Here is a 24,023-nt window from a genome sequence, read left to right on the forward strand (position 1 = left end):
GGAATCTAGAAGAGGAGCAAAGATGGCAATGAATGGATTGAGGGATCAGGATAGATTGGACGGGGCTTCCAATTTTGTCATCTGGAAAGCCAGGATCCTAGAAATCCTGGATAAACATCGCATCAAGGACTATGCCTTGAAAACTGTAGCTATCCCAATTGACCCAGCTGCTAATGAGAAGTATGAGGAAGCCGAGGCGAAGGCGAAATGCATGATCGTTGACGGGGTCAAAGGTCATGTCATACCACATATTGTTGAGAAGAACACAGCAAGGGAAAAGTGGGAGGCCCTAACCACCTTATACCAGGGCTCTTCCGTGCAGCAAAAGATGTTGTTGGAGAAACAGTTGAGGTCATATCAGATGCAAAAAGGAGAGGAGATAAATCACTTCCTCCTCAAGTTGGAAGGAATTCGCGACTAGCTTACTTCCGTGGGGTCTACAAGTCTACAACGGATCCAGAGTTTATGGTCAAGACTGCTCTGAATGCAATCTCCGAGGACTAGGGGACATTTGTCCAAAGCATCTTGGGCAAAGCGACTCTCCCCAGTTGGGAAGAGATGTGGGCAACTCTTCGATAGGAAGAGATCAGGAGGTTGACCAAGGCGAGGAGTTGTGGTAAGGAAGTTCGAGTCAAGAAAGACGAGGAGGAGGATGCGGCTCTAGAATTTGCGGGACAGCAAGGGAAAAGGAAGAAGAAGGACATCTCCAAAGTCAAGTGCTTCAATTGTGGGGAGCTGGGACATTATGCATCTCAGTGCCCTAGGAAGAAAGGCAAGGGAGAAGCTTTCGATTCAAAGGCAGCTCCACCTAAGACGGAGAAGGATGCCGAGACTAATGACGATTGTGCCATGAGTGCTCATACACCTCTAGAGAAGAGGTGGGGAGACACCGAGTTGTAGTCAAGAGGATTACATGCTAGGGACAGGATCCTTGAGGTGCCCAAACTCTTGGATCACATCCGGCTACGGGAGCCCTTAAAGACAATAGCATGATGACAGGTGTCAGGTGGAGCAAAGTGTGGTGAAGCGATAAGGCAAGGCTAGAGTGCAGAAGTCTATAGCAACGCAGTAGAGGTTGCAGCAGTGCGAAAGGCATAGAGGTGTTTGCAGCAACACAGTGGCAACAAAGGGAGCACAGGATGGCGGCAAAGGTAGCTTCAGCATCACAAGGCTCCCAGACTAACCGAGATGTCAGTATTTGGGGGAAGTCAGTTACTTACTTCTCAGTCACTGAGTTGCGCAGCAGTTAGCAGTGGCAATGCTAGGGGCAGCATCTTCAGAGGGAGCTGCAGTACAGATGTACAAGTGGCAGTGTCATGGGCAGCAGTACAGGAAGCAGCAGTGCAGGGGATGTGAGGCAGCAGGCCAAGCATCAGCACAGGTACCGATGTAGAGGATCAGTGTGATGTTTCTGTGGTGAAGTATTACTAAAGCATATTCCTCGCTATGAGGGAGTGTTGATTTTGGTAGCATCAAATGTGCTCTAGCCATGAAAATTGATGGAGAGGCTAAGGCACATGAGATCTCCAAGACCTAGAAATCGTTTAGGGAAATTCCACCCGGATGGAGGAATATTAAAATAATTAATATTTTTTATCATACCCTAAGTCTAAACTTAAGAAAATTAAAATATTAATGTGTATTAATATAATATGGGTGAGAAAGTTCTAAATAACAAGGATCAAGCCAGATCTAATTTTAACCGTTGATTAGGGACCTAATCTCGGTCGTTGAATCGTCAATAAGAAAAGTATAAGAAGAGGCTTGAAGGTAAATTGGAGACACACCAAGTTGATCAGTCAGTTCAATTTTTTGGGGCAGGGTTTGCTAAGAAATCGAGTTAGTGATCTGTTGCAACGAGGGGCAGTTCAGCAGGAGGTCGAGAATACATCTCAGAGAGGTAGAGAAAGTGTCAGAGAGGCAACGCAGAGCCGAGGAAGGTTGACGTAGAGGCAGCAAGGGTTGACGCAGAGGCAGCAAGGTTGACGCAGAGGCAGCAAGGGTTGATGCAGAGGACACAGAAGGCCAAGAGGTTGACACAAAAGCCGCAGAGGCTGACGTGGGCAGCGTAGAGAGCTGCAGAGATGACGCTAGGTTGAAGAGGTTGCGCTGAGGTGATTTCGTGGCCCGAACTAGGAGTTGATCAGCTGACGCAAAGTCGTAGGAGGGTGACGCAATCCCTGGAAGGTGACACAGTTCCAGAAGATAGCTTGGAGCAGCTTTCGCTGTCCAGCTAAGGAATAGTCGAAGTTGTTGTGGGGCCAATCATCCGATTGTTGATTAGCCGAAGTATCTGTCTCCGGAGCAAGGTACTTCTGCCAAGGAAAATCTCTAAAGGTTAGCCATTTCTAGCACCCTAGTTGTATTCAGAAATCTGCATAATAATAAAAAACCCTCATATCTGTTGCACCGGTTTTCCCGCATTGGGTTTTTCAGGGACAATTGTCCAAAAGTAACGGTGTCCCTTGTGTTGTCTCAGTTTATTTCAGTGGTTGATCTGTATATTTGTGAAGGTTGCTATTGTGTTTATTTCGATGTTTATATGATTAAATAACTTGTTAATGTAAAGAACAAGTAGGAGATAATAAACCAAAAATAGCAGTAGGGATTTCTGATGTGTTAGATTCAGATATTTTCACATTTTTTACCCAAATTAATACTAAAGTCCCAGTAGGGGTTTTTAGAAATATTTGGAAACGAAGAGAGCATACCAAGTTTCGGGCACCATAATCCCTTTTGTAGTCGTTAGGCCGCACAGATGCGGGTAACCCGTATGGCACAGTGGGTTGTGTGATGCAATTGTTGCCGGAGAAATGGACCAATGCCACTTCAAAAGAGCCATAAATCAACTCCGACACCGACCGCGACAAGGGGGAGCAAATGCATGTGTGGCATCCCAGGGGCAGGGGGCAATCTTGTTTGCCAAGAGTAACCAAACTTATTGGACCCTGACTACCGAGTAAAGCTTTTCGCCCGACCCCCGTAGCAACAAAGTGCATGTGATTTTGAGATAGTTGTCCCACCTCCACTGTCACGCTAATAAACTAGGGACCCTTCCGTCGAGCACCGCACAAAGTGATGTCGTGCGCCGACGCAGAGCCATATGCACTAATCAGGCAACAACAGAGAACCGAATCGCATATCTGATGGAAGTCAAGTGCTCTGTTTGCTAGGGTATAAGCAACCATTGCCAGCCGCAGGGACTACCACACCGGCCTCTCCAGTGAAATCCAAGGATCCTTCTTCAACCATTCAAACCGGTGTCAGCCGACATCTATGGACCCAAGACTATAAAGAAACCGAAAGCGGTAGAGCAATGATGTTCTAGATGCCCTGAATGCAGAGACCGCCAAAGAACCTTGTTCTCTTTTTCTTCCAGTTCCGAGTATCCAGCGAAATAATCTCTGATTTGTTTTCTCCGATATGGATCTTCGAGAAAAACCCACCCAAGGATCAGAACCCTCCATCGACTCGGTGCGTTAGAACCTTTGTTGCCCTGCAAGTTGTCCAAGGGATAGAGCATGGCGGCCGATCCCAAACCCCCAATTACGCAAAGTGTAACCCTAGCTCTGTTTCGCTCCATTCTGAGATTTTGAGCTTGTTTTGATGTTTTCCCTTTCACTCTGTATGATTTCCATTTCTATAGGTTGTAGGCTATAGTGTGTGAATGCATATATCAGAAAATCCAAAATTCAAACTATTATATATACACAAAATTAAAAATTAAAATACATAAAAATTAAAAATTAAAGTACATAAAAATTAATTTAATTAAAATACACAGTGTTTCATTAATCTACATACTTTGATTACATTTTCATTAATTACACAACATTTGTAATTTAATTGATTACATAACATTAATTAGTTAATGATTGGAACACTCTAAAATTAATGATTAATCATCCCTGTAATTTCCAGTAATTTAATTAATCATCCTTGTAATTTAATTGATTACACAACATTTCATTAATCAGCATGCTTTGATTAAAATAAAATTAAAAATTAATCATCCTTGTTTAGAGTGTTCCAATATCGGGACGTAAGGGGGGATATGTAGCTTGGCTATCGATCTGGAGGTTTACCCAGTCCCCTAACTCCTTAATACTTATCCACCCATAGAAGAGGTTAAATTCTATGAACCAAAAGAATTAGGAGTTGTTGAGAAGAGGCGAAAAGTTAGAAGCCATCTTGGTGTTGGAGAAAAGCTACTTGGATTCAAGCAAATGCAAAAGGTTCCAACTCAAGGGCATGGGGAATTTTTTCATTTGCAATGATGATGAGAGAGCCTAGAGGCTTCGGATTTGTTAAGTATGCAAATCCTGATGATGTTGCAGAAGCCAAACACAGGAAAAACCATAAAGTAATTGATGGGCGTGAGATTGCTATTGTCTTTGCTGAAGAGAACAAGAATAACCCTTCAGAGATGCGTAGAAAAGCTCAAGGTAGTAGATATGGTGGATGTGGCTATAGGAGGTGTACACCTCCACGTTCTCGAAGGCAACAATATCGTTCCTACAAACCCGAGAAAGTGAGGTCCCCGTTCAATGAACGATGGTTATATGCATGCAATGATGAACGATGGTTATGTGCATGCAATGATGAACGACGGCTATGTGCAAGGGACAAAGCTATGTGAACAGCCCAAGTGGGTTTTGTATTCCGGCCTAGCGGAATAGCGGATGGAGATTTTTAAAAAAAAATTGTCGTAAGCATTTTAAAATTAACTATAAACGAATTCATGAACATCGACAAATCTGAGTGGAGTCATGTTGCTCTTGCGTACCAGGGAATCCTTGTCTATTGCGTTGTTGTTGTCTGAAATTGAGCAGGGTGTAGCCGACAAACTCATGGAATAATACAAACAAGGACCACTTTTATCGAATTAACCACAAAGAAACCTAAAACTAAAAATCACATAGTAATTAAATTGAACTTTGTGGCAGGGTCGTATTTCAACATCGGATCTGTTAAATTTGGAAACTAGGGCCAAAATCCACCTTGGACAACTCATATGATGGAGATGATATTTTTGTTGGATTCCTCTTTCCGAGAGGTGTAGGATTGATCTAAAGATCATCTCATTTTGACAAGTATAACTAGAATTATGAATTTATTTCTTCTATGGACAAATCGTCAAGGTCGACCAGCAATCTAATGTAGACTCAGAAGTCCAACAGCCATGTCTCTTCACCCTCAACGTTGCGCATAAGTAGAAGGAGCATCTACCTCATTTGGACATTAATCATCTCACACATATCTCTCTCTCTCCTCATATGATTGGGTCGTACGAATTGCAGGGCAGCCTTCTTCTCCTCCACACGTGCAAAAATTTGACTAGGGATCTCTAATTTCTGCATTGACCAAGTTGCAACAGGTTTGCCTAGTGTTGATCGGGCAGCATTTGACCTTGTTTGACTGCGATTTTTGTGGGAATATCTCTATTTGGGCAAACCACATTTTTTGACACAGAAACCGAGAATTTATTTGTTGTTTGACCAGCATTGAGCGCAACAAGTTTGACCACAGGTTTGACTAAGCGTTGACCAAGTTTGACCGATTTCTTCAAGACTATTTTAGGCTAATTTGGATTGTCTTTGGAGGCCGAATTGACTAGGTACCGCGCTGATTTGGAGGAATAATTTTGTTGATTTGACCAACGTTGACTTTTTGGTTAGGGCATCCTGTTGACTAAAATTTCATTGTATTTGAGCGAGTTTTGTATATTGTACTCTCTCTCTCTGTGCTGAACTTTTGAAGAATAATAAGAAGACTTGATCAAAGGGTTTTCCCACATTAGGGATTTTCCATGGCATCCGCCAAATATTGTGTCCTCTTGTCTTGGCTTGTCTTCTACTTTTTATTTATGTTCTATCTGCATTGACTATCATGTTAATGTGATTGCTAATATGGAAATTGATATTGGGCTAATAAGAAAAATTGCAGTAAATTGTTCTTAAGCATATAACATACCATTGTTATTTAAAATTAACATGGAATCAGAGCTGAGGTGAAGACAAAGCCCAAGCAAGAGTAAAAAGAGCAATCACTAAGAAGAGCAATCATTGAGATTTGTTGGACAAGGACAAGATTCAATGGCTTTCGCATCTTACTTCAAACCTGATGACAAGCTCAATGATCAGTCTGATTATCATGCATGGAAGATGTCTCTAGATTTGACTTTGGAAGAGCGGGATGTTATGGACTATGTGCAGGGAAATATTACTGAACCTCCTTTAAATGCACCGGTTGCTGCTATGACAGTACAAGAAAGGTGAAGTCAAAGCTAAGAAGATCATCAAGGATTCTGTTGATAAGCATTTGGTTGCATACATCTCTAATTTGAACACATCTAAGGAGATGTATGACAAGTTGGTTGGCATGTTCAAAGTTGGCAATGCAAACCAAATCCTCTTTTTCAAAATCAAATTGAAGGGCATAAAAAAGGGAAGAGGTGAAGATATCCAATCCTACTTCATGAGGATCACCGAGATCAAAAATGATCTTCTTTCAATTGGAGAAGTTATTGTTGATAAGGAGCTCACTCTCATTGACCTTAGAGGTCTACCCAATGTGAGGAAGATGGTGACAGGTATGCCCCAATTTAAAGTAGAACATGAAGGTGTTTGTCAAGGATGTGCCAAAGGAAAACACACAAGGGTACCATTCCCCTCAAGTGATAACAAGATTACTGACATTTTTCAATTGGTTCATTCTAATCTATCTGGTATGTTGCCCGTGACATCTTTGGGAGGATATCTATATTATGCTATCTTTGTGGGTGACTTCTCTCGCAAAACTTGGATTTATTTCTTGAGGAAGAAGGACAAAGCGTTCACATGGTTTCGTTCTTTCAAAGCCTTGGTCAAAAATCAAATAGGGAAGAAGATCAAAATATTGAGGACTGATAATGGAACTGAATATGAATCAAATGAGTTTAATGACTATTGTAGAGAAGCTGGCATTAAGAGGGAGACTATTGTCGCATGTACTCCTAAGCAAAATGGTGTTACTGAAAGGAAGAATCGTTCTATTATAGAAGCCACCTGTGCTATGCTTCATGATCAAGGTCTTCCGAAGTTCTTATGGGCGAAAGCTGCCAACGCTGTCGTGTATGTTCAAAATAAATGCCATCATCAAACCTTGGACTCCAAAACTCCGGAAGAAGTTTTCATCGGTAAGAAACTTGATGTTTTTCACTTTAGAATTTTTGGTAGCCCTATGTATTTTCATGTGTCGAAAGAAAAGAGAAGCAAATTGTATGCATTTGGGAAGAAAGGAACATTTATGGGATATAGTGAAACTTCTAACGCATATAGAATCTATGTGCCTAGTCAAAGAGAAGTGGAGATAAATCATGATGTCACCTTCGATGAAGATTTTGCCCTTGGGAAGATTAGTAACCTTCTTATTCCAAGGAATGACAAAGAAGTGGATACAGGAAAGCAAGGAGAACCACAGGATGAGCTAATGCCCAATGTTGAGGGACCAATGGATCCCATCGATCCACCTCCTCATGAGCCCTCCTCCTCAAAAAGGAAACCCTCATGGCTTAGGGAAACTCTTGAAGATTCTGAGAATCATATTGCTCCAAGAGGAACTTTTCGTGAAAGTAAGAAGCCGAATAGGTACTAAGGGTACTTAGTTGCCATGAGCACCATTGTTCAATCTGAGCCTTGCAAATTCGAAGAAGCTATGAAGCACCAAGTTTGGAAGGATGCTATGAACGAAGAGTATGAGTTGATTTTGAAGAATGATGTCTGGGATGTAGTACCTAGACCCAAGGACAAATCCATTGTTACCTCGAAATGGCTCTACAAGATCAAGCATGGAGTTGATGGAAGTGTTGAAAAGTTCAAGGCCAGGTTTGTTGCTCGAGGCTTCTCTCAAAAGGATGGTGAGGACTATGATGAGATATTTGTACCAGTTTCCCGATATACCACCATCTGTTCGATTATAGCCCTTGTTGCCTCGCAAAGATGGAACCTACACCAAATGGATGTCAAAATCGCCTTCTTGCATGGTTCAATTAAGGAGGAAGTCTATGTAGAACAAGCCGAGGGATTCAAAGTTCAAGATCGTAAGACACATGTATGCAAATTGAAGAAAGCCCTATATGGGTTGAAGCAAGCTCCCTGAGCTTGGTATGAGAGCATCGGTAGCTATCTGATGAAGCTGCGATTCACAAGAAGTGAAATTGATCTGAACCTTTACTTAAATTTGAGAATGATAGACCTCTCATCTTGGTACTTTATGTGGACAATCTCTTTCAGACAGGTGCAGACCCTCTCATTCATCAATGCAAGAGGGAGTTGGCTTCCGAATTCGAGACAAAGGACCTAGGATTGATGCACTACTTCCTAAGCTTGGAGATCTGGCAAAATCCAGGTGAGATTTTCCTTTCCCAAGGAAAATACATTGTGAAGCTACTTGAAAGATTTGGGATGGTGGATTGCAAGCCCGTGACTACTCCGATGGAACCTAACTTCAAGAAGTTATGCGGAAGTACTGTTGGGCCCGATTTGGGAAATCCTTCGAAGTATCGTCAACTTGTGGGGGCCCTGATGTTCTTGGTGAACTCTCGTCCGGACACATGCTTTGCAGTAAATACATTGAGTCAATTTATGGTCGAGCCTCATCACATACATTGGATTGTTGCCAAGAATCTCTTGAGATATCTTCGGGGCACAATCACCTATGGATTGAGATACACTATCGAGAATGTGAAGCTCCATGGTTATTCTAATGCTAACTGGCCTGGCAGTGTGGTGGATCGTAAGAGCACATCGGGATGTTGCTTCTCACTAGGTTCTGCTTCGATATCCTGGATGAGTAGAAAGCGAAATCGGTTGCTTTGAACACCGTCGAGGCCAAATATATTGCTGCTAGTATGGCCTCCTGTGAAGTTGTTTGGTTGAGGAAGCTCTTTAGTGAGTTGTTTGGACATGCGATGGATACCACCATGATCTTCTGCAACAACCAAAGTGGGATTCGTCTTTTTGAGAATCCTGTGTTTCATGACCGCTTCAAGCATATTGATATCATGTACCACTTTATCTGGGATATGGTACAACGCGGAGCAATAAGGCTCCATCAGATTAGGATTGATGATCAGGTCGCAAATATTCTTACGAAGCCCTTGGGGAAGGTCAAATTCTTAACCTTCCGTGAACGACTTGGAGTCGTGGAGAGACCCTCTTATGAGGGTCCCGTTTGAGTTGGATATTGAGCTCTGGGAGCTCTGGGGGGCTTGGGATACTTCTTGGAGCGATGAGCAACCATAGGGTGAGTGGTTCACCTTCCCCTAGTGGTGCGTTGTATACAGGGTGAGTAGTTCACCTTCCCCTGTGACACCCCATGATGGTTGATATATGCATAGGATGAGTGGTTCACCTTCTCCTATGGCATATGAGCAGGATGAGTGGTTCACCTTCTGCTGTCGATACATCCTACCCATGCAGTTTGAGACTCATGCTAAGTACCTCTCATCTAGCCAATGAGTAGGGAAATGAGGATAGGGACCATAGTACCACCGATGGACACATTGTGTACTACCATACTCCCTATGCTAAGATATTTGATATTGATCTGGGATCAATGGAGACTGACTTCAGGTCAGTGGAAAGTGGTATGATACACTCTCGATCATTTCTACTTCATTATTTCTTCATAATTCAGCAAAGTAGAGCAGAGATGACAAGGATGGTACAGATTGTCAGATGGTTTGGCAGGTGGAGTTCTCCCAAGTTGAGACAGAGTGTTAAATTTGGCAACTAGGGCCAAACTCCACCTTGGACAGCTCATATGATGGAGATGATATTTTTGTCGGATTCCTCTTTCTGAGAGGTGTAGGATTGATCTAAAGATCATCTCATTTTGACAAGTATAAATGGAATTATGAATTTATTTCTTCTATGGACAAATTGTCAAGGTCGGCCAGCAATCTAATGTAGGCTCAGAAGCCCAAGAGTCACGTCTCTTCACCCTCAACGTTGTGTATAAATAGAAGGAGCATCTACCTCATTTGGACATTAATCATCTCACACGTATCTCTCTCTCCCTGCATCTGATTGGGTCGTATGAATTGCAGGGCAGCCTTCTTCCCCTCCACACATGCGAAAGTTTGACTAGGGTTTTTTGATTTCCGCATTGACCAAGTTGCAGCAAGTTTGACCAACGTTGACCAAGCAACATTTAACCTTGTTTGATTGCAATTTTTGTGGGAATATCTTTGTTTGGGTAGGCCACATTCTTTGGCACAGAAACCGAGATTTTTTGTGCTATTTGACTAGCATTGAGCGCAGCAAGTTTGACCGCAAGTTTGACTGAGCATTGACCAAGTTTTACCGATTTCTTCAGCACTGTTTTGCGCTGATTTGGACTATCTTTGGAGGCCAAATTGATTAGGTTTGACCGAGCTGATTTGGAGGCATAATTCTGTTGATTTTACCAGCGTTGAAATTCTGGTTAGGGCATCCGGTTGACTGCAGTTTGACTGGACAGATTTGACTATATTTGGGCAAGTGAATTTCATATTTTGTACTCTCTCTCTCTCTGCTGAACTTTTGAAGAATAATAAGAAGACTTGATTAAAGGGTTTCCCCACATTGGGGTTTTTCCCTGACATCTGCCAAATATTGTGTCCTCTTGTCTTGGCTTGTCTTCTACTTTTTATTTATGTTCTATCTGCATTTACTATCATGTTAATGTGATTGCTAATCTGGAAATTGATATTGGGCTAATAAGAAAAGTTGAAGTAAATTGCTCTTAAGCATAGAACATACCATTGTTAATTATAATTAATAGGATATGTTTCCTCAATATGGGATCCATTTCCAGCAAATAAAGATCCACCACATCATCGTTTCCCAGACAAATCAAGGCATATTAAAATCCGGATCCAATTCACAGATAAGCGAATCCTGGACCCCCCAATATCGGATTTGGTAACTTAGCAAAATTGACCTCATGGTTGGCTTGGAATTCTTCCCTTAGGCATTGAAGTTCTTTTTGATATTTCGGTGAATGCCCTCAATGATGGCCACATGGAGAGTTCACTTGCTTGGAGAATGCCCTTCTTGGGAGGAGGAGCATCGTGCATCCTGGAGGAGGGCATCAAACCCTAGATAGCATGGGACAACTCAAATTCTTGTTTAGGGGCTTCAAGTTGGCTTGAGGACCCCTAGGTTATGATTGTGTTCTTGTAGGGGGCCACTAACCCAGTTGAGCACATTACTTAGGAGGATCAATGGAGTTCAATTGAAGCTTGTGTGATGGAGAGATGTGCACATGCTTTATGTAGTTACATCATCTTGGGGCCCTTGTTATGTACAACATCAACTTGGAGCATGACATATGTACTTTGTAGTGGAGCGCTTCACTTATGTTGGCCTATAAGTGCTCACTCTAGGTTTCTTCTACGGGATTGGACCCATAATGCATTGTTGGCCTCCTTTACCTCTCACATATATAGAGTAAGGAGAGAGTCCTTTCTGTTGGAAATATGGTAGCCATGGTCGATAATTTTATCATGTGGAAAAATGTAAATTTTGAATTTAAATTTTTGCCTCCAAATAATTCAAGTTGACCTCCTATTACTTTAGGTCAGTTGGGCCCCCAAGAGGCACCCATTCAACCCCCCTTCAAAGTCTATATAAAGGAGACCTCTCCTCCACATTTGGCACATCGATTATGTCTTTGTTATATATGATCCAACGAAGTTGGGAGCAAAAGGAGGAGGCTGAAATCTGAAGGAGGGCTTGGCACTTGGCTTGGCATTTGATCTTGTTCTTGGTTACTGGTTTGGCTATTATCTTGATATGGTTGTTTTTGTTGTAATGATGAATTTCACTCTCTCTCTCATAAGGAAAAACTTTTCTAGGTTTTCCCCTTCTGGGTTTTTCCCTAGCCTCAAGCCTAATTTTTGTGTCTCTTGTCTCATTGTCTCATGGTTATTTTCTACTGCTCTTTGATATTTATTGGTTGATATTTTCTTCCATATAGTTGCTTAATGATATTGAATGGATGTTATGTGCAAATTAAATCATTAGAAGTAGTTATCATGCTAAAGAAAATTGTTCTAGCTTGTGCCCTAGAAAAATCAGCACTTTAATTATCATTAGCATTATATTCTTCTCTTTCCACTTGTCTGCTTGGAGTGATTTGCTAAGGTTCATGGAGAAACCCTAAGAGAAGTTACACATGGGAGGAGGACATCTCTCTTGAAGATTGTTGTTGTCACTAGGGTTTGCTCTTGTGAATTAAGAAGACATTAAAGATGATGATCACTCATTCATATGTATGTACTCATCATCATGTTCACTATTGTGTTGAGAAGTAATCATGGAGATGAGTGTGCACTAGTCTTCTTTGTCCCTCTCTTGGTCTTCATTTGTACCCGATCTCTCTCTCTTGGAGTTGCTAGGGTCTTCATGAAGTATCTTGGAGCATCCTAAAGGTCCAAGGTTAGAGTTATCCCTTGGAAGTTGGAGATTAGGATTTTGCAATAAAACTCTTGGGTATCTTTGGTAGAGAAGAGGACATCTGGCATTGGAGGACTTGTTAGAGTGATTATTGCATGTTGTAGACTATGGTATGTACTTATACTTCATCTTGAGCATATTAATGAAGTTTTCAGCTATCAAAAACTTGTGCAATTTCTAGATTTGATTTTTGACCATAAATGGTCTTCATGTGTTGTTCTTTACGACTCTATACAACTTGTTGATTTGACACAAGTAGAAGAACAATTTGTTGAGTGATTTGACATCATCATTGAAGAATCTAAGGATTGTTTTGCTGTTGCTATACCTGCTGTTTTAATATTGTAAAAGTGAATTTTTGAATCTGGTTTATGTGGGATATGTTGCCCTACAAAGCTGAAAATTGGGCAAATTGTTTGGTATCTTTTTCTCTTTGGATTGCCCAAAAGACTGGGCTGTTAAAAAGTGATATATTTTGTACTCTTTCCACTGCTATTTCATACTATTAATTTTAGGTATGTTCTATGCTTAGAGCAATTTATTTCAATTTTCATAGTTAGCTCAATATCTTTTCCAAATCAGCAATCACATCATCATTAAAGTAAACTACAAATAGAACATAAACATAAATCGCAAAAGACAAGCCAAGACAAGAGGACACAAGATGTGGCGCTAGCCAGGGACAAACCCCAATGTGGGGAAACCCTTGATCAATTCTTCTTATATGTTCTTCAATAGTTCAGCAGAGAGAGAGAGAGTACGTTTACAACAGAAGTCAACACTTTGACTTATCTAGATAAGAACATAGATCATCTCTAAGAAGATGATACATGAGATCAGTTGAAGACATGCTGCTTCAACTGATTCTCCAAGGTGACTCCTTCACCTATCGTTGTGTTGCATTTCATCATCATGTTGCACCTCACTGCGTTGCACCATGCTGCACCCATCATCACTATGTTGCATCTCATCACGCTTCATTAATCATGACTGTACCCATCACAGTACTACATTATGTGCCATTGCTACACCATGTTGCCGTACTGACCTATGCTCTGGCTGCACCTTGCTTGCTTGTTGTCCCTAGCATGCTTGTTGTCCCTTGCTTGCTTGTTGTCCCTAGCATGCTTGTTGTCCTTAGCATGCTTGTTGTTGCATGCTAGTTGTCCCTTGCATGCTAAATGTGACATTGCATGCTTGGTGTATATGCTGCTAAGTACCATACAACTGTCGCAATGTTAGTTAGTTGTCCCTTGCATGTTGCTCTCCTTCGGAGACAGATGCTCCAACAGTTCCCAGCAGTTCCCAGCTGTTCCGACAATTCTCGACAATTCCAACTTTTCCCGGCAATTCCCGACAGTTCCAACAGTGCCAGCTATTCCCAGCAGTCCCGACAGTTCCGACAATTCCAGCTTTTCCCGACAGTTCTAGCTTTTCCCAGCAGTTCCCGCATTTCCCGGCAGTTCCAACAATTCCGACAATTCCTGGCAGTTCCAGCTTTTCCCGGCAGTTCCAGCAATTCCGGCAATTCCCGACAGTTCCGGCAATTCCAGCTTTTCCCAACAGTTCTAGCAGTTCCGGCAATTCCGGCTATTCCTGGCAGTTCTAGCAGTTCCGGCTTCTGCCCTCTGGATTAGGGCAGCGTTATCGCTTAGGATCTCTCCTCCTACTAAAACCCAAAGACAAGTAGAGAGGAAGAGATCCCAAGTGTGTTGAAATGACTTGAAGGCCACCTCTATTTATACTAAAACGTTGAGCACAAGTGGGGTTTATTTGGTTGCTGGCCAACCTTTACGAATTGTCACATAACACAAATAAATTCATATCTCCATGAATACTTATTGGAATCAGATGATTTTTAGATCAATCCTACACCTCTCAATCAGAGGGATCCAAGAAAAATATCAGCGTCCATTAATAAGATGACCCACATGGAGTTTGGCCCTAGTTGCCAATTTTAACACATACTCTATCTCATAATAACCCTAGAGCTGAAATTCACAGGGTTAAGATCTAGGAAACTATAATATACTTGCACAGATTATATTAGGCTAGTGATTAATAAATTATTTTTTGAATAGTTGGCTCTATTCTGGAAGAGTCATGACGTACTATTTTGATTGTATAAATAATGATTATGGCATTATGTAAAGATTGACTTGGAATAATAATAAAATATATATTTAATATATAATTGTTGCCTCAAGAAAAGAGATTATATTTTGTTTTGCATTAAACTTTGAAAAATCTAAAAAGGGCAATAATTTCAACATGGCATCAGAGCTTATTGTGGCTGAGATCACTCTTAAGGTAAGAGGCAGCTCGTATTTCAACTAGAGATTACCTAGGAGAGGTGAATGACCTTGTCGAGGTTGTTGGATTTCAAACCCTAGGTTGCTTGAGAGAGGCATCTTGACCCTTGGAAGGGTTGGTTCTACTTCATATACTACTGATTTTTTTTGTGCACTTTAACTTTTCCAAGATGTATAAGGCGACTCAATCCTAAGACTACGACAGTTTGAATAGAGCTTCCAATTTTGTTCCATGAAAGCTCAAGCTTTACATTCTTATGGAGAAGGCCAATATTTGTGAGCATGTTGGGAAGGAAATTTCAAAGCCTATTGATCCAGCACAATTGGCTGCTCATCATAAGAGAAAAGCCAAAGTGAAGAGAATCATTCTCGATTCTATAAAAGATCATTTGATCTCACGCATTTTAAAGAAGACAACAAATAAGAACATGTTTAAGACTTTGGTTAAGTTGTTTCAAAACTCTTGCCATTCTCAACAATTGCTATTGTGAAACCCACTTTCAGTCATTCACGTGAGCAAGAGAAATACTATGATGAGCTATTTCACCAAGATCAAGGAACTAAAAGACCAATTGGCCCCACTAGAACAACAGTGGAGGATTAGGAGTTGGTGTCCATTGCCCTAAGGGGGCTTTCTCCTTCCTGGATGTTGTTTGTTCAAGGTGTTGGTGCTCAAGAGAATATACCAAAGTTTCCAAAGCTTTGGGTTGATCTTGTGCAAAAAGAAACCAAATTACGATCTTCTTCATAACAACAAGGGGAAATGGATGCTATTGGCCCTATCAGGAAGACAAAGAAGGCTAGCAAGAAACGATTCAAGAAGATGGAACAATACACGAAAGGTCTCTAGTAAGGTGATGTGATTTCAATGTCATAAGATGGAATATTATGTTAGGCAATCTCTATTGAAGAAGAAGAGAAAGGGTGTGAAACAACTTGCAGCTAGGACTATGGCAAGTGCAAGGGAGATTAACTCTCAGTTTGAGAATGCCTTTTCCATGACTTCTTGTTTATCTTCTAAAAATTGTGTCTAATGTTGGATAGTATGTGGAAAGTGAAGCTTCAAAACACATGACATATTACAAGTCTTTGTTTAGTAGAACTCAAAAACTGGAGGGAGGGATCGCTATGGAGCCTAGTGATGAGGCCACTTACCTCACGAGAGGAGCTAGCTCCATTTCTTTTCAGATGCCTTAAGGTGATGTTCTTGAGCTAAGTGATATTGAATTCGTTCGTTCTTGATTTGAGGAAGAATCTCCTTTCAATTTCTTGTGTGACAGAGATATAGTGGAGAGTTGCTTTTAGGGAACAACAGTGCACCATTAGTGATTCTAGTCTAGCTAGTTCGAAAACCTTGGCTAGAGGGATAAGAAAAGGTGGCCTTTATAGGTTACTTGCTAATCTAGCAGCACATGTACATTCCAATGACAGGTTGGATGAGTCTTCTAACATTAAGGAGGCTCAAAAGCATATAGGAGTGCCCAAATCTTTAATGAGGCCAAGTATACCTCCTAAGAGATATGCTAGCCATGTTGCATTGGTTTCTTCCATCCATGAGTCTTCCAATTGATTTACTAGAGCAAAGGTGTGATACCTTGATGGGGGGTGATGCTTAGAGTGATTCCAAATTGAAACTAATGGGAGCCTTGTAAAGTACAAGGACATGGTTGGTGGATAATCTTAGGTAGAGAGAGTTGCCCATGATGTAACTCTTGCTCCAAAATTCTCTTGTGATGAGGGAATTTACCTAGTTCAGGTTGTTTCTTTTGCTAGAGGATTTGAGGTGCATGAGAGGGATTCTCATAATGATAGATTGATAATAACCTTGCATGGATTGTTACCCATATCGTGAGCTTAGCATTCCAAGTTGAGGAGTTGACTTGTGCAAATTTCTATCCTTGTGACTTTGATAGATGCAATCCATTTGTCTTGATCTTGTGTGATCATGTATGGAGATATGATTATCTTTGTAGAATGTCTTGTACAATTCATGATGTGGTGTATGTTGATTTTGACCCATGATGTTGACTTGGAGGATGATGGAGTTAAAAACATTAAGTTTGTTCCAAGGTTATATTTCTTCATATTCACAAGTGGCCATCATTCTTTGGATCAAGACATTGTGATAGTATGGGTGTAGGATGTCTTGTACAATTCATGATGTGGTGTATGTTGATTTTGACCCATGATGTTGACTTGGAGGATGATGGAGTTAAACACATTAAGTTTGTTCCAATGTTATATTTCTTCATATTCACAAGTGGTCATCATTCTTTGGATCAAGACATTGTGATAGTATGGGTGACAAATTCTTAACATATAATAGTGGTTGTGTTTGGAACCACAACTAGTACAATTTTGCAGGTAGAAGGTTTAGTGGACTTGCAAAGGGAGTCAACATGTGTTGATGTAAACACTTTCCTTGTAAGGAGGGAATGTTAATTTCTTAGGTTACTCCATAAGTGTTTACACCATGTTTGGGGTGTTTCATGAAATTTGGGGTACATGGTGTATGTTTAGTCCCTAGGTGGTCTAAGATACATTGGCACATCAAAGATGGTCCATGATGTATTTGCACAATGGAGATAGCTTACTTAATGATTGTTTGACCTCAGTTGGACACTAGCTTGCTATTATTCCCTTGGGCATTAGAGTTCTTTTCACAGTAGGGTGGATGCCCATCATGATGGCCACATGGAGAGTTCACTTGCTTGGGGAACACCCTCCTTAGAAGGCAGAGCATTATGCATCTTAGAGGAGGTCATTACGCCTTAGTGCCAAATAGCTTGGATTCCTATTTGAAGGCTTGAAGCTAGCTCAAGGACGCCTAAGCTACAATAGTGTTCTTGCAAGGGGCAACTAACACAATGGAATACATTGCTTAAGAGGAATGATGGAATCTGTGGAGGCTTGTGATGGAGAGATGTGTATATGCATTCTATAGTAGCATCGTATTCGAGCCCTTATTATGTACATCACCTTGGACCATGACATGTGTAGCTAGGAAAAGTTATACATGGGAGGATGATGCCTTTGTTGAAGACTCTTGTGACTAGGGTTTTCTTGTGAGCCAAAAGATGCAGGAGATGATGAATACTCATTCATATCTTTGTACTCATATTCAATTTTAGTCTTACATTGAGCTATGACCTTGGAGAGGAGTGCGCATCAGTCTTCTCTCTCTTGCTCTTCACTTATACTTGGTCTTTCTCTCCCTTGCACTTCACTTGTGCTTAGTCTCTCTCTCTCTTGAAGACACTAGGGTTTCTTGGAGTATCTTCGAGTAACTTGGAGATCTGGAGGTTTGAGATCAAGGTTTTGTGACCTAGGGGTTTTGTGATAGTTGCAAACTAGTAGCAGTCAAATGTTGTGTAGCGTAGTGCAGAGTTGGCAGCAGTGCAGTTGACACAGTGCAGAGTCAATAGTAGCGCAGATTCTTCAGCGATAGTGCAAATACTAGCAACAATCAGAGACTCGGATGACAGATGCATTACACTGATCACAGTTGATTCAGTGTTTAAATGTTTTTCAATTGCAGATGTTGTTGTTGCAGCAGCAACAGATGAAGAGGAAGTTGCAGTGCAGATGCAGTGTTGGCAGCAATTCAGTGGGGTCAACAACAGCACAGATGCAACAGATATCAGAGTTGCGCAATAGTTGGTGAGCAGCAACAACAAACATCAGTAGCGTGACAGGAGATGATGCAGAGACAGGATGTTGCTACAGGGGGCAACAACACTAGAACACATTCCTCGCTAGAGTGTTCGTTTTTGTAGCATCGGATGTGTTCTAGCCTTGAAATTTTGTGGAGAGGCTAGAATGCATGAGATCTCCAAAACTAGAAATCGTTCTAGAAATTCCGCCTAGAAATGACTTAATTAGATTATTAGTCAGTTTTTAAATATTTCCTAAGTCTAAACTTAAAGAATATGACTAATTAATCAGAATTAATTAAGTTAAGGTGTGAATGTTCTAGAAACTAACACGGATCAACTTCAAGTTAATCCTAGCCATCGATTAAGATCTAATCTTGGTCGTTGAAGTCTCAATAGAGGATTATAAGAAGCCAATGGGGCTCGAAGAAAACACTTGAGCAGTTCGATTTCTGGGCAGATCGATTTCCTAAGTAGCAGTAGTCCGTTGTCGAAGAGAGAGCCAGTGAGATCATAGCAGAGAGTGAAGGGCAAAGACAGTGATCCAAAGGAAACATTTTCCAGATTCGGAGAGGCAACAGCAAGTAAGCTGAATTATCCCAAAGAGGCAGCGTTGAGGGGCAGCCCAATTGCTTCAATCAGGCAATTCGATTTGGAGAGAAGAAAAATTGTTCTCAATTCCAGAGGCTAGGAAAGAGTCCCAAAGAGGCAAAGAGACGATTTTCTCAACATCTAGAGGCAGAACGACTTCATCTGAGCCCAATCCGAAGCAAGTCGTCCAGCCAGCTACGCAGAGCAGCACAGAGGCTGACGCAATCCTCTAGAAGGCCGAGTTTTTGATAGGGAAAGTCGAGCCAAAGATTGCTTGTGGGAGAAGGGTAATTCCCTTCAATATTTTGCTCAGATTTTCTTGTTGTTTGGATTGCCAGTTGGACTTCCATAGATGTACTCAGATTTCAATGTTGCATAATAAATAAAACCCTCACCGTTGCACCACTTTTCCCAAGTTGGGTTTTTCAGGGGACAATTGTCCAAAAATAGCTGTGTTATTTGATGTGTGTGTGCTAGCATTTCTTCCAACGTTTATTCTTCCGCAGTGTTTATTTGTGTAGGTTGTAGTTTGAGTTATTCAGTATTTTTTGTAGGAAACAGTAAATAAATTGTTAATTTAAAATAACAAGTAGGAGAATAATTTCCAGTTACTGCAATAGGATTCCGGGTTTCAAAATTTTCACAATAACCACTATAAAAGTGAATTTTCAGATCTGGTTTATGCCGAATAAGTTGTCCTAAAGGGCTAAAAGTTATGCATGTTGTCAAGTATCTTTTCTCCTTGGATTTCCTAGAAGATTGGGCTTTTAGACAATGAAATATTGTACTATTTCCACTGTTGTTTTATGCTCAATTTCATAACATCCCTAAGGCTGAAATTCACAAGGTTAAGATCCAACAAACCACTAGTCAAAGAGGTGAAATTTTTGTTTTTCATTAGACATTGAAAACTCTATAAAGGGGCAAAAATCTCAACAATTTTTATGCACATTTCTCTAGACATGAGCTTTATATTTTGAAGTCATTTCTCACCATTGATGTTCCTTTGAGGTGTTATTTCAAATTAGCCAATGCATTTTTTCTACATATTTGAAGGGTAATATGGATTTTTTTGGCACACTTCACAAGAATGATTGCAGCTATCTACAGGAACGCCCACCTTATGATGGAGCATTGGGGAGTTTTATGTTATACTTGAAGATCAAATGCACAAGAATAGAGAAGCACCCCACCTTTGAGCATGGTATGGCATATTTCAAGGTGAAGGGTGGTCCAAAGACCTCTTCCACATCTCTATTCAAAGCACAAATTCCAAGAGAAGAGGAATGCCTAGCTTGTGGATATGACATGCATCATCCAAGCCTCTTCTACAAGGTCACATGCCCATCATTAGAGGAACGCCCTTTCGTAAAGGAGGTTATGATAATAATTATTGATCCCTTCTTGGAGAACGCCCACATAGGGAGCTGTCATTTGGCATGTGGTACAATTTGATGTGAACATTGAAAACCAAGTCATGATCCATCATCTATGGGAGATGTCTTTTGTTAGAGATTTTGTTGTGGCATGCTTTATAGATATGAGATGACAAAAGAGTATCTTGAGGAGCACCCTCTATAGAGAGGAGACATGTGGCAGCCCTATTCAAAACCTTATTTTATGCATATTTTAACCCCTAATGAAGAGCAACCTAGTTCAAGGAGACTACAAGACTTTTATTGATATTTATTACTATTTCTCGGAGGATCTAATAACTTCATAAAATATTGTCTATAATATTTATAAAACATTCTATTGGAAAGTTGTTGAGAGGAGAAGCTATAAAGGGAAGAGAGTTGTCATTTGAAAAAGGTAGAAATTCAAGAGGAAAACCCCTTTTAGGTTAGATGCAATACATTTTGCAAGCAAGGGAGGTAGGGTTTTGTAATCTTATTGGGGATTGCCCTCTGTGCCAGAGAAGAGCTGACCTAAAGTGCAAAAAACAATCACCGAGATGACAATGGGTAATGTCCTCAAGTTCCCCTAGGGTTTGTACTTGAATATTGGACTTATCTTTTGAAGTGCAAATTTGAGTTCCCCTAGGGTTTGTACTTGAATATTGGACTTATCTTTTGAAGTGCAAATTTGGAGGTAAGACTCTCCATGATATTTATTACTATTTCTCGAAGGATCTAATAACTTTATAAAATATTCTCTATAATATTTATAAAACATTCTATTGGAAAATTGTTGAGAGGAGAAGCTATAAAAGGAAGAGAGCTGTCATTTGAAAAAGGTAGAAATTCAAGAGGAAAACCCCTTTTAGGTTAGATACAATATATTTTGCAAACAAGGGAGGTAGGGTTTTGTAATCTTATTGGGGATTGCCCTCTGTGCCAGAGAAGAGCTGACCTAAAGTGCAAAAAACAATCACCAAGATGACAATGGGTAATGTCCTCAAGTTACCCTGGGGTTTGTACTTGAATATTGGACTTATCTTTTGAAGTGCAAATTTGAGTTCCCCTAGGGTTTGTACTTGAATATTGGACTTATCTTTTGAAGTGCAAATTTGGAGGTAAGACTCTCCATGATATTTATTACTATTTCTCGGAGGATCTAATAACTTTATAAAATATTCTCTATAATATTTATAAAACATTCTATTGGAAAGTTGTTGAGAGGAGAAGCTATAAAAGGAAGAGAGCTGTCATTTGAAAAAGGTAGAAATTCAAGAGGAAAACCCCTTTTAGGTAAGATACAATATATTTTGCAAGCAAGGGAGGTAGGGTTTTGTAATCTTATTGGGGATTGCCCTCTGTGCCAGAGAAGAGCTGACCTAAAGTGCAGAAAACAATCACCAAGATGACAATGGGTAATGTCCTCAAGTTCTCCTAGGGTTTGTACTTGAATATTGGACTTATCTTTTGAAGTGCAAATTTGAGTTCCCCTAGGGTTTGTACTTGAATATTGGACTTATCTTTTGAAGTGCAAATTTGGAGGTAAGACTCTCCATGATATTTATACTATTTCTCGGAGGATCTAATAACTTTATAAAATATTCTCTATAATATTTATAAAACATTCTATTGGAAAGTTGTTGAGAGGAGAAGCTATAAAAGGAAGAGAGCTGTCATTTGAAAAAGGTAGAAATTCAAGAGGAAAACCCCTTTTAGGTTAGATACAATATATTTTGCAAGCAAGGGAGGTAGGGTTTTGTATTCTTATTGGGGATTGCCCTCTGTGCCAGAGAAGAGCTGACCTAAAGTGCAGAAAACAATCACCGAGATGACAATGGGTAATGTCCTCAAGTTCCCCTAGGGTTTGTACTTGAATATTGGACTTATCTTTTGAAGTGCAAATTTGAGTTCCCCTAGGGTTTGTACTTGAATATTGGACTTATCTTTTGAAGTGCAAATTTGGAGGTAAGACTCTCCATGATAATGCAGTTGGCCAAGTCTTCTCCAGGTGCGTGGTTGAGTTCATGAAATAAACATCAGTTCCATGCTAATGGAGTGGTGTTGTTAACAGTGGTCCCCATGCTAATGCAGTATTGGAGGATGAGGTCAGGTAAAGATCTTGGGTGACTTTAAGGAAACAGATAACCCCCTCATCATTCAGTCCCCTCTCTCCTTTTCCTTTCAAGGGATTCTATTGAATCTTTTTGAGGAGAGCAATTTAAAGAGTCGCCTGGGCAGCCCGGCTTGCTATGGAAAAAACACATAAATAGATCGTGATGATTCAAAATCAGTAGGCATGAGTTAAGCTGAAGGCATGAGCTTCAATGATTCGACATCAAAAAACAATATTTAAGAAACACTTTTTCAATTACTCGTTCAACAATAAAGATTGAGAAATTAGTAGACGGCATAATAATAATAAGTTACGTTTGGAGCCGTGAGCTTCACCAGCTCAAAATCCAATATATGTTTAATTAATATTTTGCATTAGTGAGTTAAACAATAGACTCATTTTAGCCTGTATCTTGAGGTCTTTGAATGCTCTGTATAATGAATTGTTATATCTTTTGACATGACACCAGGCATAAGCTGTTAGAGCCAGAAGCTGCATTGTTAAAAAACCGTTACACTTATCCGGGGAATTCCCATATATTTCAAATATAGTCACAGGGCTATTAAACTGGAAAACCCATCCCCGTCCCCCAACTTTCTTGGAAATTTATAATCCAGTAGACATGTTAAAAGAAGGCATCCATTCATTCTTGTAAAGTCCGTCCTTGTGAGTCGAAATAGTTACCACCCAATAAAGGAAGAAAGCATGCATACCTTCTTCCGTTCATGATAAGTGTAGACTCCCCTGACGTTAGCCCAGCGGCCGTTAACCAGAGTTGAAAAGCGGCTACCGGCAAGAGCGCCGGTGTCATTGGCCGACACAAAATTCCCTCCGCCTTCGCCCGTTGTGAAATCCCAGGGGGACCTGAAATCCGAGTATTCCTGAACATAACCGCAGGAATCACATACCATCATCGCTGTTATGCCATCCATTATAACTCTGTACTCTCCACATTTATCACAGTACTGTGGCTCTTCCATCTTGTAACAAAACAGGATTGCGCGGAGGATTTCAGAGGATAAATAGTTGTTTAAGCGGCAGAAATTAATCGCTCGGAGTCTTGCTCAAATTCCCGTGCAGAGAGACACTGCGTCTTCCTTCCTTGAGTAGAAGCACAGAACTAGGGCTGTTTTTATTCCCACATTGGCGCCCTGAAAAGAAACTTTCGCAATTTAATTTGTCAATGCCGGCACGAAACAGAGTTTTAATTTGTCCGATTTACCACGGTGACTATTTTTTTGAGTTTAAATTCGTGGGGTTGTAAATAATTTTTTGAGTTTAAAATTTGAGTAAAATTTGTGTTTTTTTATCATTGTGGTTTTGGTATAGATTTGAGGTTAAAATAGAATTAGGTTGGTTTAAATAGTGTGTTACACAAAATTTGTTGAATATGTAATTATTTTGATTATTTTAAATATGTTTAAAATTAATTTAATAATTTTAATTTTAAATTTGTTTATATGACTATTAATTTT

General features: G+C 40.4%; 1 protein-coding gene across 5 annotated transcripts in view; it reads right to left on the minus strand.

Annotated features, from left to right (window-relative positions):
- LOC149220598 (POLLEN-EXPRESSED TRANSCRIPTION FACTOR 2) overlaps nt 1–23,776 on the minus strand; it is a 305,610-nt gene extending 281,834 nt beyond the window's left edge. For 3 of the 5 annotated variants that reach the window (XM_089384826.1, XM_089384825.1, XM_089384827.1), the window contains exon 1: nt 23,262–23,772. In XM_089384826.1, the coding sequence (XP_089240952.1) occupies nt 23,262–23,528 (267 nt within the window). In that variant the 5' untranslated portion in view covers nt 23,529–23,772. Of the gene's footprint in view, nt 1–23,261 lie in introns of all 5 variants that reach the window. The other 2 variants (XM_089384829.1, XM_089384828.1) reach the window with 2 other exon arrangements.
- Between the last annotated feature and the right edge of the window lie 247 nt (nt 23,777–24,023).

Source organism: Pinus tabuliformis, chromosome Q (assembly GCF_031772625.1).
Source record: "Pinus tabuliformis cultivar Carrire ecotype Pingquan chromosome Q, CPIR1, whole genome shotgun sequence".
Taxonomy (NCBI): domain Eukaryota; kingdom Viridiplantae; phylum Streptophyta; class Pinopsida; order Pinales; family Pinaceae; genus Pinus; species Pinus tabuliformis.